Source organism: Argopecten irradians, chromosome 1 (assembly GCF_041381155.1).
Source record: "Argopecten irradians isolate NY chromosome 1, Ai_NY, whole genome shotgun sequence".
NCBI classification, from domain to species: Eukaryota; Metazoa; Mollusca; class Bivalvia; order Pectinida; family Pectinidae; genus Argopecten; species Argopecten irradians.
This window is the reverse complement of record NC_091134.1, coordinates 8,388,946-8,404,994: the sequence shown is the minus strand read 5'-3', so window position 1 is coordinate 8,404,994 and position 16,049 is coordinate 8,388,946. Positions and strand designations below refer to the sequence as shown.

Genomic DNA, 16,049 nt, shown 5'->3' with positions numbered 1-16,049 from the left:
AAAATATCATATTTGATGCATTAATGGTATCATTGGCGAACCATAAATATCTCTACCCACGAAAACATTTTAAAATTCGAGACCATGAAATTAAATAACACACATTTTTTTTGTTACACACAGTACGCAGTGTTTCACCCCGTCATGTCGTAGAATTTGATTGTTACATGTACGTGTCACAGATTATCTTGTATTTTGATAGAACGGACAATGATGTAGTTTCATGTAACACTGATCGAGCTAACTGTAAAAATTTGAAATAAATTCTGATGTTAAAGACCAGTCCAAAGCATAGTCATATGCATGTGTATGTTTTATGTAACGTCATTGGCAGCCTTGTTATATGACGTCAATGTTCATGACGTGATGCTTTCACGTCGCTAATTTTGCCATTAATGAATGTACATGTTGCCTCATTCAACGTCGCATATCTCTGAAATGCTTAATCCTACGGCTTTAATATTTTGTAAACATGATCTACACACCATAAAGTAAATAAAAATTTGAAAAAGTGAAAATGTGATTTTTCCTCATCTGGGCCCATTTTGTCAGTCGCCGTCACAATTATGTAGAATAGTATGTGTATTTGTAATCATGACGTAATAGTCAATTGTCTGATATGACGTTACGTCATCAAACTAAACTCGATCAAGAAACTTGTTTCGGACCTTTATCCACTATAAAACAAAGAATTAGTACATCACGTAGAATAACAGTAGTAAACGATTTTACATTATGTCAAGTATGTATCGTTACACACTTATGTATACAAATTAATTTACAAGTTTTCCATTGATTTTAACTGATTTCTACAACTTATTTCGTCAAAATTTGTTGTATTCAATAGCTTTCTGACGAGAAAGCATAAGGTCAAACTTTTCAAGGTTACATATTGCAACAAAATGTCTAGTGTGATTATTCAATTTAATTTTACATTATATTGCATTTTAAAGCCTGAAGTGTTATCTGTGTACTCTACAGTTTGAAGGAAATAAAGATACATTCCTTTGGGAGTTTGATTCTTTTATCAACATATCATATTTTATAGTAATATCGATAACGATATTAATAAGACTAATTAATGACTGCCTTTATCTACTCATCAGCGTAGTCTACAGGCGACCCTTCATGGATTGAAAAATAATTACAATGACTTGGCGATGAATGAGAGATTTTCATTTCATTAAGTTTCAAGCCTAAAATATGGTCACCAAACGTTCCCAAATCATGTTGAATCCACTCAAACATAATTGGAATATCATGGATGACTCTCGCCCATTTAAGTAAACAGATAATAAAATAAACTAGAAATGTCTATAAGACAAAAATGCCCTCAACTCCAAATGAAACTGGACGGACGTCACATGCATGGGACTGTTTAGAACCTGATCGGATAGATATGGGTGATATTTCATGACGACGAGACAACAAAGCGAGAAAATATATACGAATTTTCAAACAACATCTTTTAATTTTAAAGAGTTTGTCTCTGTATCTCCGGATGTGTCATTTGCATCACCGGATGTGACGTCCTTTGTAAGCGAATTCGTGTTGGGCGCGCCGATAGATGGCGTGCCTTTACTGGTATTTCCGGTGTCCGAGGACGAGGCTGGTGAAACTTTTGTTGAGTTTTTCTTCTTCTTGCCCCTGCATCTTGTTCTTTTACGAATGTTCCTTGCCCCTATCTGTCTGATATGTCTACAGATTGTCCTACAATCGGCGATGATGACAGTTAAAATGGCCGCTGCGGTGAAGACACTGCCTATTGCACCCATGCCTATCTTGGACCCAGTGTTCTCGAACACACTGAAGTACTTCAATTTGTATATGGTAGTATTTTTAGGATTCACCTCGAGTTCCTCTATTGTATCAACGATCCCGTCGTCAAGTATCTGCTGTTCTGAAATATGTAATATAAAACAAACGATGACATTATATATAGCTTTAGCTAATTGTATTGTGATAATGCTTGTCTACGTGTGGTCGCAGTAACGTTTTAATTATTCAACAGAAAGAAAACAAGGATGAGTGGACTAATGTTATTCGAGTTGACAATAAGTTCGTAAAAACGGCATCTGAATCTTTTGACTTTTTTTTATTTTATGATAGTGGTGAGGTACATATGTAGTTATTATATAAAGTGATGTTGCAATTGGTACATAGTACGAACTTACACAACAGACTGTCTGTAAACAGTAGCAGGTATTTTGAAATGGGATCGTGGGGTAATGAAAGTTCATGTCAAGGAATGCCTTTTCCAAGGTATGTGATTCACATTTTATTTGCAAATGATGTACGTAAATACACTTGTAATGTGAGTTCGTTCTTTGCGGTTCAATATAACACACTTGCTTTGTTGTATGATTATGCTTGTTGTCCATCTGTTTCTCATTGTTATATGTTGTTCAATCTGTTTTATATTGTTATATGTTGTCCATCTGTTTTCTATTGTTATATGTTGTACCATCTGTTTCTCATTGTTATATGTTGTACCATCTGTTTCTCATTGTTATATGTTGTCCATCTGTTTTATATTGTTATATGTTGTCCATCTGTTTTATATTGTTATATGTTGTCCATCTGTTTCTCATTGTTATATGTTGTCCATCTGTTTCTCTTTGTTATATGTTGTACCATCTGTTTCTCATTGTTATATGTTGTACCATCTGTTTCTCATTGTTATATGTTGTTCAATCTGTTTCCTATTGTTACATGTTGTCCATCTATTTCTCATTGTTATATGTTGTCCATCTGTTTCTCATTGTTATATGTTGTACCATCTGTTTCTCATTGTTATATGTTGTCCATCTGTTTCTCATTGTTATATGTTGTACCATCTGTTTCTCATTGTTATATGTTGTCCATCTGTTTCTCATTGTTATATGTTGTACCATCTGTTTCTCATTGTTATATGTTGTCCATCTGTTTCTCATTGTTATATGTTGTCCATCTGTTTCTCATTGTTATATGTTGTTCAATCTGTTTCTCATTGTTATATGTTGTACCATCTGTTTCCTATTGTTACATGTTGTCCATCTGTTTCTCATTGTTATATGTTGTTCAATCTGTTTTATATTGTTACATGTTGTCCATCTGTTTCTCATTGTTATATGTTGTTCAATCTGTTTCTCATTGTTATGTGTTGTACCATCTGTTTCCTATTGTTACATGTTGTCCATCTGTTTCTCATTGTTATATGTTGTTCAATCTGTTTTATATTGTTATATGTTGTCCATCTGTTTTATATTGTTATATGTTGTCCATCTGTTTTCTATTGTTATATGTTGTACCATCTGTTTCCAATTGTTATATGTTGTCCATCTGTTTCTCATTGTTATATGTTGTCCATCTGTTTTCTATTGTTATATGTTGTCCATCTGTTTTATACTGTTATATGTTGTCCATCTGTTTTCTATTGTTATATGTTGTACCATCTGTTTCCTATTGTTATATGTTGTTCAATCTGTTTCCTATTGTTATATGTTGTCCATCTGTTTTCTATTGTTATATGTTGTACCATCTGTTTTATATTGTTATATGTTGTCCATCTGTTTTCTATTGTTATATGTTGTACCATCTGTTTTATATTGTTATATGTTGTCCATCTGTTTTCTATTGTTATATGTTGTCCATCTGTTTTATATTGTTATATGTTGTCCATCTGTTTTCTATTGTTATATGTTGTTCAATCTGTTTTCTATTGTTATATGTTGTCCATCTGTTTTCTATTGTTATATGTTGTACCATCTGTTTTATATTGTTATATGTTGTCCATCTCTTTTCTATTGTTATATGTTGTCCATCTGTTTTATATTGTTATATGTTGTCCATCTGTTTTCTATTGTTATATGTTGTACCATCTGTTTTATATTGTTATATGCTGTACCATATGTTTCCTATTGTTATATGTTGTCCATCTGTTTTATATTGTTATATGTTGTCCATCTGTTTTATATTGTTATATGTTGTCCATCTGTTTTCTATTGTTATATGTTGGTCAATCTGTTTTCTATTGTTATATGTTGTCCATCTGTTTTCTATTGTTATATGTTGTTCAATCTGTTTTATATTGTTATATGTTGTTCAATCTGTTTTCTATTGTTATATGTTGTTCAATCTGTTTTATATTGTTATATGTTGTCCATCTGTTTTCTATTGTTATATGTTGTTCAATCTGTTTTATATTGTTATATGTTGTCCATCTGTTTTCTATTGTTATATGTTGTACCATCTGTTTTATATTGTTATATGTTGTCCATCTGTTTTCTATTGTTATATGTTGTCCATCTGTTTTATATTGTTATATGTTGTCCATCTGTTTTCTATTGTTATATGTTGTACCATCTGTTTTATATTGTTATATGCTGTACCATATGTTTCCTATTGTTATATGTTGTCCATCTGTTTTATATTGTTATATGTTGTCCATCTGTTTTATATTGTTATATGTTGTACCATCTGTTTTATATTGTTATATGTTGTACCATCTGTTTTATATTGTTATATGCTGTACCATATGTTTCCTATTGTCATCTGTTTGCTTTTTAAACATTAAACTATCTTCCTATAGCATCGATGGTCTATATAGATGCCAGAGCTTTGCAGACAATCTTCATAATGCGCGCTTATGAAATGATTGTCTACAAAGTCCTGGAAGATAGTTCAATGCTTATGTTTACATAATTAAGTTATTTTAGGGCCTCTGCATTAAAATTGTTTAAGCTAAACCAGGAAAACCGTTTATCAACGACAATTTGATCCACAAGATGGAACAGCCATTTTGACGGTGGTCATTTGACGTCACCACGTCAACATTAGTGACGTAATAATGGTCACGTTTTGGGTGTCATTTATACCGTCATATACTTTACTTTTCCTTGGTTAGTTTATATAGTAGAAGTGACAAGTAAATGTAGATATATTGTTATATAGTGTCCCAGCTGTTCGGATTACACGGTACACCCTAGAGGGCTGGAAAAGGAGTATGGGGATTTGTGTTTTGCGTTTGTTAAATTTTTCGTTCGTGTGTATTATTATTAATGAACATATTTTGTACGGTAGAAGGATCATGACATCTTATGTTCGGTTGAACATCGTTAATCAGATCATCATTAGTTTGGTATGAAATGTAGAAAATCTCGCTTCCTCTCTTGATTTTTATTATTTTTTTAGCACAACATCCAATGATAGTTCTATTTACTCGAAGTTTGAAATGACATTTTATGATGAAGTGACGTCATCACTTACTGCTTAGTCTTCGTCTCAGTACCAATGGCCCTGGCGTTGTGGTGACGTAACGCTCATAAAACAGATAAGGGGGTTCCCCATTCAAGTAGTACAATCGACAGAAGTTGGACAAGACACTGAACATATTTACTGCCCAGCACTGCTTACCATTCATCTTCGTCTGAAATGCATACAAATTATATAAAGTGTGGCCGAGTGCTTGGGTCTAGAATTATTCTAGATTAGTTTAGATTTAGTCTAAATCGTTTGAAAACAATGGCGTTGATATTTTATCCTTTTTTCAGTTTGTCAAGAAATCCTAGAGCTTCAATTTGTTTTTATTCTTTTTCTTATTTATTTTTTTCCTTTTTTTCATTTTTTTACCTTTTTGCACAAAACATATTTACAAATACAAAGTTAAATAACTTAGTATCTCAGATGATATATTTTAAACTGAATGAACGATATGAACTCTCATTGTAGAATACAATGAAAAAATGACATGATAACGAATTGTTATTAAAACATAGGAAAGAACAACAAATAGATAAAACACAAATCAACAAAAACAACACTATAAATATTTCGCAATTACATCCATATCCTCGTTATTTCAAACTCATTTATTGAAAATACCATGTTTAATTCGAGTATGTTATTGAACTCGACTAAATCTTTCATTCTATATTGGACTTAACCTAACTGGTTATCGATTTCGAATTAACAATGTTTGACAATTGCATTACACCAATGAACATGATCAGGTGATACTGGAGAGTATCGGTCCTCTATTTTCTCGACACACCTGGTATACTATATTTAGGGTTATACTATATTTAGGGTTATCTAAACACTTACCTGCAGACAAACTTCCTTACACTTTTCTATGTCGCCTACCAAGTCCAAGGTGATGTATAGAGAAGGTATGATCGCTGCTCGATAATCGCTCAGGTACTCATAGTAGTAATCATCTATAAAAATGTATCAATTTGCATCATCGCTCTTTCTTTTATTTATTACTTCATTTGATACTTCTGTCACGCGATAAAAGTAAAATTAAAAAAATGATTCCATAAATGCTTCAAGCTAAATAATCGTTTATTTTTTTTTTTGACTAAAATATATTTTTATTGAATCTTATATAAACAGTGGACTTGGGCACACATTTTCAAACTTATATAAAGTCCTGTTCCAATACAGTATTACAATAGTTTCGTATTTATATAATATTTTTTGGTTTTAAGAAGAAAAGAAAAAAATAGAATGAAGAGGATAACGCACTAGTACATTAACCAAAAAACTATACATGGTGATTTTTCTTGAGATGATTGTGTTAGCAATTTAATTTACACTGTACATATATTTAATATTGGTGTAATATTATTTACATCATGCTATTAAATCTTGTTTAATTCATCTACTAGAATTTTATAGAAAAAAAAACAATAATTAAAAAGATAAGAAACATACTTTCTTCATATAACTTCCTGTTGAACTAATAGATTTCGGGATTATGAACAATTTTTCTGTCAATCTATGTTAGAAAAATATCTTAAATCTACCATAACGATCATGTTGACGTTAAAAATAGAGAAAATACCATCTCCGCAAAAACAACCAGGTTAGCACAGTAAAATCTCTCGCTGATAAACAATGGGTTTGAGTACATACCGTTGATTACACTTGCGCACTGTGTTTCCGGAAGTTCTGCACTATTGTTTCCAAACAATTCGTCTGCCAAGGTGCTGATTTTAGCTGCGAAAATCCAATTACATAGTGACTTTTGATATTTCATAGATATGGTTATACTGACATCCCAAATTCTGGCAGATCAACACTTATAATAGGAACCATAGAACCCAATTATTTTCTATAGACGTCAATAAAATAGTTTCAATGTAGATCCATTAACATTTCGAAGGAAGTCATCTTACACATTTGTAAATTAAACATCTCTGCCTCTCTTCCTCTCTCCCCCTGTCACTGTAGATGTAGGCTGTGTACATAATTAACTCGTCGATAAAAACATAATGGTTTTTTTTAAGTTTCGTTTTAAGCGTTTACACCAACATATAGATAATGTATATTGTCCAACCTATATGTTAAGCCATGTGGCACCTTAATACCCAACCGGCACTGGGGCCCTGACACTTTTATCGCCCTATTAAAACTCGTCAAGCCCAAAGTGTCTTTCCATGAATCTAGGATAGAATTAGCATTTTTTTTTCAACTTCCAACATCTGAAAGAAGACTTCCGTTTCGTCCATATCTCCGTCAACAGTTTGGTCATTTCTTTGTAATGAGCAATGCGATATGTTTCTTTTGATGAGGCCATCAGTATCGCAAGTTGTCGTTGGAATTATGACTGGTACATCGTACAACCGACACCAACTGTTGTAATGACGTCATCAGGCATCATATACCCACGTGGGTTGGTATGCTGGTTTCTATTACATCAATGTGAATTTGAGATAGTCACCTTATGTGCCACACATAGAGTTTTGCGAATCGAATGGAATCGGGTTTTGATAGAGCTAAATAAACAGCAATTTACAGTCATTTTTAATAGAAGCAAGGTTGAAGTTATTTTTAACGCATTCAGCATGCATGGTCCCCGTATAATGTACAATAGATCTAACAATACAAAAACAACAAAAACAAAAAAACAATTGTACATTTACCATCTTCACATGATTTGAAAAAGTACTCCGTGCCAGTGTAGGAATCGTCCAGCCTATGGTCTTTATCTCCCTTGTCCACGAACAGCCACAGACAGGTATCATTGTCCCGGGAAGATGAACATCCGTGGGAATCCCCTCTTACCATATCAGAACAAAGCTCCTTACACGTAGACTGTGACGTCACTTTCTTATACGCTAGTTGTGTAACGGTCACATCTTGCATGGTCACGTTGACGTCTCTGGTGTACTCGCAGTCCATTTCTACAGAATACCAACAACAAGGGTAGGGGGTGTAGAGCCGGTTATTTCCAAGGGCTTCTCTCGGGACTCGACATATAGAACATCGACAAGATCGCATTTTATAACATGTGTGAAATAAGAATGGGGAGCAAATTACTACAATAAGGTCTCAAACTTTTAATTTTCTTATGGTGGAAATTGCCTTTCTCTTGTTTTGGGTGAACTATTTTAAATGATAATGGTACCTTTTCGTTTTACGTGCTTGGTATTTTTGGATAATCATTTAAACTTTTGGGAGATGTTGTGTTTTAATCGCTTTCTGCCATGCAATATTTTGAAATTTATAATTATTTACAAGTTTTTGATAGATTTTATATCCAAATTCGTTATCTTGTATACCGACATTGCATAAACAACAATCTAAACCCATCAAATGTAAAGGTGGGGGGATACCAAATAATTGTCTTAAAAGAACAACTCATATTGAAACATATGAACTGTTACGTATATTGTAACCAACGCAATTGCGCATTTTGATACCTAACAACTTTTCATGCATATTTTGGTTCTGCTTATAATCTACTTGTGTCTCCCGAAATACTCGAATTTGTAATCGCAAGCAATATATAAATCGTGTACAGTATATAATCATTATGGCTTGAAATTCGATTACTTCGGGAGAATATAAAAGGTATCAGATCTAGAAAGGGTTGTTTGTTTGTTTGTTTGTTTTTTTTTTCTTTTTTTTTTGTTGCTTTTTTTTTGATAAATTAACGTCCTATTAACAGCCAGGGGCATGCATGTTTGCGATGTGTTGTGTTTATGAATTGTGGGGTGCGTGATTTGGGAAGTTAGGCCAAATCAAGGTTAACACAAAATTTTGAAATAAGAATCAAAGGATTAACCTAAATCTACAACAACTAGCGATGGACAAGTCTGAATTCAGTATACTTCCATTTGAAGAATTTTCGATGATCATACCTTTTTCGCAAACAAAGCTGTATTTGTTGCTACAGTTGGCTGTTGACCAATGCATGCCGGTCATGACGACACAGCGGTCACTATCGCATTTATCAGGGAATCCTCCACCCCACCGTTTCCATCCAAGCGGCTGACATCCATCCTCCCAGAAGTGGTGGACTTCAGAACAGTTGGCATATTCCGTGTTATGCAGCCCGATCCAGAATTCACCGTTTTCGCTGTAAGGGGTTATAAATATATGCCTTTGTCGACAATTTACACAAAAACTATAATTCACTGCAAACAAATCAATTACCCGCGTCCACTCTTGAGCTAAATAATTTGATTTGAATATCAATGAATAGGAACAAGGATCAGAAGATTCTGGATAAAATTTCGATTGCATTTGCAATGGTGACTACATCTGACTATTTTAAAAATCAAATATAAATCACATCTATATTTCTATATATATTGACAATGAAACTTTTCTACAGTCTTCATTAAACTGCCGTGGTGTTTTTATGGCTTGGATCTTTCAAATCGTTTTATGGGTAGAAATATTTGTGGTTATTCTTTATAAGAATTCCTACAATGATATATAAAACAAAACATTTATATTTGTATACTAGTATATGAGCGTCCGTACAAGATAAACGGAAATCTTTACAATAATAAATATTTGTCGTTAGACAGTATACAAACATAAATCACAGGATAATGTATAACATATTCGTATGTACTTTCTTTCGCGGTAAGCATCAATGACAGTAATGTATACAAGTTTTTGTAAAACAATTTACCTTGGTTTTTTTTTTTATATTTGTCGTGTAATAGTAAACACGATACGACGAACGTTTTCGCACGACATTTATACATTATATCAACATAATATGCAGAAGCAATTAAAAATAATAGACAAAATGAATAAATGAAACAGGCTGAAATAAACAAAAAAAAGCAGGGAGGAACAATGTAATTATTTTGAATTATTTATTCCTTGAATGATATTTTATTGTTAAAAACCAACGTCCAAAAGGCTAGACAGTCCGGATGGCTGAACACGCATGTTCTGCTTGCTTCATTGAATTGAAGTGATCTCATATGGGAGTTTGAGTTAGGAAAGGTGCCCCGTTGCACAAGGCGGATACAAAATATAACAATTTCGATGCAGATTTGATATGTCTACGGGTGAAATTTATTATGAAAGTTTTGATTAGTTCCTGGTAAAATTTTAGTAGTTGTTGAATAGTTGGTGTACCCCATTTAATAGTACCGTAACCCACATTATTTATATACAATACTAACGTTATTTCATAAGAGAACTTGGACGCGATTTTAAATATTTTGCGAATGATTTATAAATCGAAAATATGATTGTATTCACGAAAAATGCTGAAAATAACGAACTGTGATTATATTGAACAGCACTCTCAGCTTTTATAATTAAAAGGAGAAAATGCCATGTCTAGTCGATTTGAATTGTTCAATCTCTCATTTGATTGCTACTTGTAGACGGAAATAAACATTTATCATCTGAAAGGAAACGTAACCTTTTATACATTTTTAAAATGCATGTGCTTGGTTGTCACAACATTCACCATTTTACATTTGTTCAGTTCTCATTGCTTATTCTTGCGTAGTACCTTTGTACTCGTATAAAAACAACTCAATCGTAATATATGGTGGATTTAATACAGAAGAAATATATATTATTCATGCACAGAATTAATCACCATGATCACCAGCATGTTTTGATGTCGCTTTAATTGAAGAAGATACGTTTCAACACTAAGTCCCATATCGAATTAAATCAAAATAATCACAACGAAGTTGTATTATAAATATTTATTGACATAGCATTTGGCCTTATTGTTCGTTGTTAATTGACATTCAATCAACAAGGGAACTGAGGGTAGATATAGATATAGAAGGCCCTGGGTTTATTTCCGGCTAGGGATTTGGAGTTAGGTCACGGTACTGAATTCCAATGATGCCAGGATTCCTTCATAGTTTTGTTTGTATCTCTCATTGTCAATTGGCTGTACAAAACAACCTGTTTACATCTGTATATCATCCATAACATTTTCGCCAAGTGAAGCCTTTCATTATTTTTTAGCTGCCATGGAACCAAGAACATTACATTACATTACATTACATTACATTGATTATTTCTCCGTATATTAACCAGAAATATTTCTAACCTCAAAATTATATGGAAGCCTTTTGGTCCACTAAATACAAAGATGAAAATGTACCAAAGGATATTTCAATTTATGCAGCGTTTGATTAATAATAGGTCAAAACCTGTTGCTGCTACAAGTCGTTAGTTTGGGTGAAGACTGAGTCAGAGGGTAGGGGTGAAAACGAAAATATCAACATGCAGGTGAAAGTCTATGCTGCACTTAGAACAAGTTTAATACCGAACATGTATCATTATTTGTTTTTCTTTTTGAAATTATAATTTTAGATATCTATTGTATCATATCTTGCTATCATCTCGTTGCCACCATCTCTACATACGCAAAGATGATAAATAATACAAAGGTTCATTACCATTTAAGTCATCCATCCGTAGGTGAGACCGTTAACCGGATCAGGTTTTATTTTGATATTCATGGTTGCATCAATTCGTAGAAATAGTCAATGAAAATTCTTATCATTTCCTGAATCATTTATACCCGATCAAACAAAGTGTCTATATTGTTATTGGCATAGCTGACAAGCTTTCCAGTTTATCGCGATGATATATCTAGTTACTACAAGTACATGATGCACTGTTGATAGTATCTCACCTGTATCTCATCAGTCCAACACCAATGAGAAGCCTTAGAACTTGTAATGTATTATTTACATTAATGGCAAAATGTTCAAACTTACAAATTCGTGATTGCTCAAATTTCTTAATATCAATGTCCTAAGTTTGTATATATGATATACGATTGGTTGTCCTAGGGTGATGGACTTCGTGGCGTGGTTTTTCTGTTGTTTGTTTAGTCGGTTTCTTAAATGTTCCAATTGTCAGCATTGGCCACCTCAATTGGAAGAGAATTCCAGGTCTCCACTATTGGAACCGATATTGATCTATATAATTATCTATAGTGAGATTAACAAAGCAGGGACCAGGATTCTAATTAGAAAAAAAATGATGTTTGTATGTAATGTCTACCAAAAGCAGCATGGACGTCCTGGAAATAAGCACGTGCAAATAGCAACATAGTACACACGTACTCGAAGTAATACAGCAATAAAAGTATTTTGCATATGAAATATTACTCTTTTTAATCAAAAATCCAGTGCTAATTGATATCTGAAAATTTTAATAATTTACGTTCAAAAATCTATTTACATACCTGTCATAATAGTTCGTTATGATAAGTTAGAAAATCGCTAGAATCATCAGAATTATCAGTAAATAGTGCTTATTTGTTAGTAGTAGGATACATTTACATACAGTGAGTTGTTCCATGGCGGATTTCTATCTAGCTGGGTGAGGAGGTCAAACTTAGCCTGGCTGTCAATCCTTAGCAGGTGACCTTGTCTCTCTTTACAATATTCCTGGGCTTCATTCCATGTGGCATTGGCTTGGAAAATGGTGAACTGGGGTTTCTTTGGGAGGGTGTCTATAAGAAAAATAGTCACATCCGCCATATAGTTTCAACAAAGTACAACAGTCCCAAATACACTTTTTATAGAAGATGCACAAACATGCATAATACTTAGTATACCTATGACTGGTATATTTCATTTTAATATTGAGATCCCAAAACGACGTGGGTAAAGTAGAGATTACCGTCGATTAGTTCCGCCTTCCTGTGATTATGACGTCACGAAATTCACGTCAAAAGATGATAGAAAAATCAACAGGAGATGGGACTAATCGACGGTAGATTTTACCAACGTCGTTTTACATTTCTTTGTTTTCATACTAATCTGACTATTGGTTTATTTGTTTTCGCTTACACCTTTATATTTATATACTACAACTGCCATTCTGATAGCCCTTTCATATACATGTATAAGAAAACAAAATCCGACAATGGCGCGAAAAATCGCCGTCATCATGACGTTACAAAAGAGACATCGATGTTGCGTATTAATTTGAAAAATAGTTTATTGAATAATTAACGGAATCGTGCGTTGAAACGTATGTTATTGTGTCATGAAGTCAAAAAAAATAATTATAATAGTTGATTTCACTATTTATTATTTTTTTGGGATTATGAAAAATGTGACAATTTACTACCGTTTGTATACATAAAAACGAATATATCTGTGGCATTAAAAAGTAAAATCATTGCTTAAATGCAATCTTTTTTCTTTGTTTTTATACTAAATTTGATTTTTCGATTGTTTTCTTTCACACTTCAATTGATAAAAATCCGAGATAGGTGTAATTACGCAATGATAAGAATTCGCTCGCGTGTAAAAACGAATATGACAGCATGATGGGCATATACCGTAAAATGCAATATGTGGTGAGCTTTTCAAACAATAGATTTCTAGAAAGAAAGAAATCATAATTTGAAAAGGTAAAGGTCTGAAAAAGAGCACGTGAAAATAGATGGATGTAGCTTAAGATATTTTAGAGTATTTTACAATATACATCATGTCTTCTATGGATCCATGCAGAGTATGATTATGCTTTTATCATTTTACGTATTAGCATTAGTATCATTGTGCAGTGTGCTTATTTATTAAGGATAGTGCTTTCTACCAAAGACCCAAAACCTAAGGTACCCCGTCACGTCACATTAGTTTGACTACAGGCGAAACCAGTCACCCCTTTGATAAATTTATGTATACGGTGTCAGCTTACAGAGAAAGAGAGAGAGAGAGCAGGAAGTACAAAGTCTTTTTGGAAGAGAGAGAAGATTCTATTTAAGATGTACGATTGTACAGTGTGAATAGCAGATGCGTAATTCTAACGTACTTTTTGTAGGCCAGTCGCCATTTATTCAACCAATGACTTGCCGTACTTAGTGTAGCACAGTCTAGAATAATTTTTTTATCATTTTAGATATATGAAGCAATTACATAAATAAGATACGAAATGTTTAAACTAGCATAAAATACGAAAGGTTTAAACTAGCATAAAATACGAAAGGTTTAAACAAGCATAAAATAGGAAAGGTTTAAACTCGCATAGAATACGAAAGGTTTAAACTAGCAAATTAAAATCAAAAGCAACTTAATAGTCAAAAGAAGAGTACAAAACATTTACCTTTACTTGAGATCTGTGGTAGAAAGTTCAATACAGCTTGACACAACACTAAAAACATACGTAAATCCATGGTATTGACACATTCAGATCATCTAGGATGTAATAAGGTGTGGTTCCCTGTTATACCTTTGTGGCATTCACTTAGTTTAATCCTGAACGCAGCCGACTTTATGAGTTTAAACAGTTTACTTCAGGTGTAGATTTATCAGGGATTGATGCTGTAGAGCTCTAAAACAGTTGACAAGGAAATCTCTAGCACAAGGCATTCAATTTTGTGTTAATGTAATATCAACATATTATGTAAATCTGCACATTTGAGAATTTCTGAGAACGCTGGTTCCAGTGATAATTATATTATCTCTGAGATGGGTGTATCGATTAGGACGATGGACAAGCAGATGTATTCGGGAAACAGTAAATGTTGACTCCAGCTTACGTATTCAGGACCTCTGGCATAGCACAGTTGAATAAAATAGATGTGTTTGTGAAAAAACTCTTTAAAGAGTTGATCCGATCTTATGTACTCAAAACATTTTGTAACAATGGGTCCCAAATATCATAAACTCTACGATTGATGAATTTGGTTACTTTCTTAGTTAATTCTCAAACAAATGAGCGTGGGTAAAAGGCGATTTTCGAAAAACTTGATTCCATTTTTCTATTGTTTATTCTCAAATAGGTACTCCAAGGCAGCGAATATGAAAAAATCCGAAACTTTTTTTCTGGTTATGACTTTGAAAAATAGATGAATAAAAAAAAGTTGAACCCAAGACGTGTATTCGAAGATCTTAATACAGAAAATTCATGAACGGTTTGTTGATGCGAAACCCCTTAAAACAGTTGAATCTGAGATATGAAGACGGAACACACTGAAGCCGATGGCACCGCATCACATCTTCTCTTAGCTATTGGATTGTTTAAAACATGTTACACAGTCTGGGATATCCAAATTAATTGAATCCGGATGATAAATCCTTAAAAACTCGACCAAATATAATCTTATTGATTTGACGCTCTAGTTTATGTAATAAATGGAATCAATACGGCTATCTAAACCTGGATTACGTATAAAGTGTTGCCAATTTGCGCTATACGAATCCTCATTGGGTTGTTATCAACCTCCCGCAATGAAAGCAAACAGTTATATGGACACGAACCAGAATTCATTTTACTAAACAGACGATATTATATATTCATGAAGATTCATTTGACCCGTAAACGACCCCTTATATTGATTCACCCGTAAAACCATGCGCGAGATAATTGAACCATTGCACACTAACATCATTCAAATACATATGCAGCAGCATCAACCAAAACAAACAAACACGTGTGAACGTATTGTCTAATACCCGTTTTGTATCATCGTTACATAGAACTTAGAACTTTCCCAGTTATGTTGGTGATTTTCATTATTTACACAATGCTTAGCTATCTTACATGAATTATTTGCCAAAAGTTACTAATTGTTTCGGAACAAACATAGTAAATTTGTATTTTTCATACTCACAAATCAGGAGGAGCTTTTAATATGTTATTCACCACTAAAGGTTACCAACATTTTGAGAATTACAATACTTAAATGCGCAGGTACAAGTACAGCTTATAAATGAGGGCTGAAAACGATTTTGGGCAGTACTACCAAAAATCATTGTGTACAGCGCAGTGAAATTGTACACACGGTCAGACTATGAAGCCAAATTGTTGTCTACAATTTC

At 33.2% G+C, this 16,049-nt stretch overlaps 1 protein-coding gene across 1 annotated transcript; it reads right to left on the bottom strand.

The window, feature by feature from the left end:
* Nucleotides 1-503: 503 nt before the first annotated feature.
* LOC138316593 (uncharacterized) lies at nucleotides 504-15,639 on the bottom strand. The gene is made up of 8 exons (XM_069258275.1): nucleotides 14,332-15,639; nucleotides 12,562-12,730; nucleotides 9,129-9,346; nucleotides 7,908-8,168; nucleotides 6,898-6,981; nucleotides 6,085-6,197; nucleotides 5,248-5,407; nucleotides 504-1,900 (listed from the first exon to the last, which is right to left on the bottom strand). The coding sequence occupies exons 1-8, from the start codon at nucleotides 14,399-14,401 to the stop codon at nucleotides 1,455-1,457; spliced, it is 1,521 nt and encodes a 506-aa protein (XP_069114376.1). The 5' UTR covers nucleotides 14,402-15,639; the 3' UTR covers nucleotides 504-1,454.
* Between the last annotated feature and the right edge of the window lie 410 nt (nucleotides 15,640-16,049).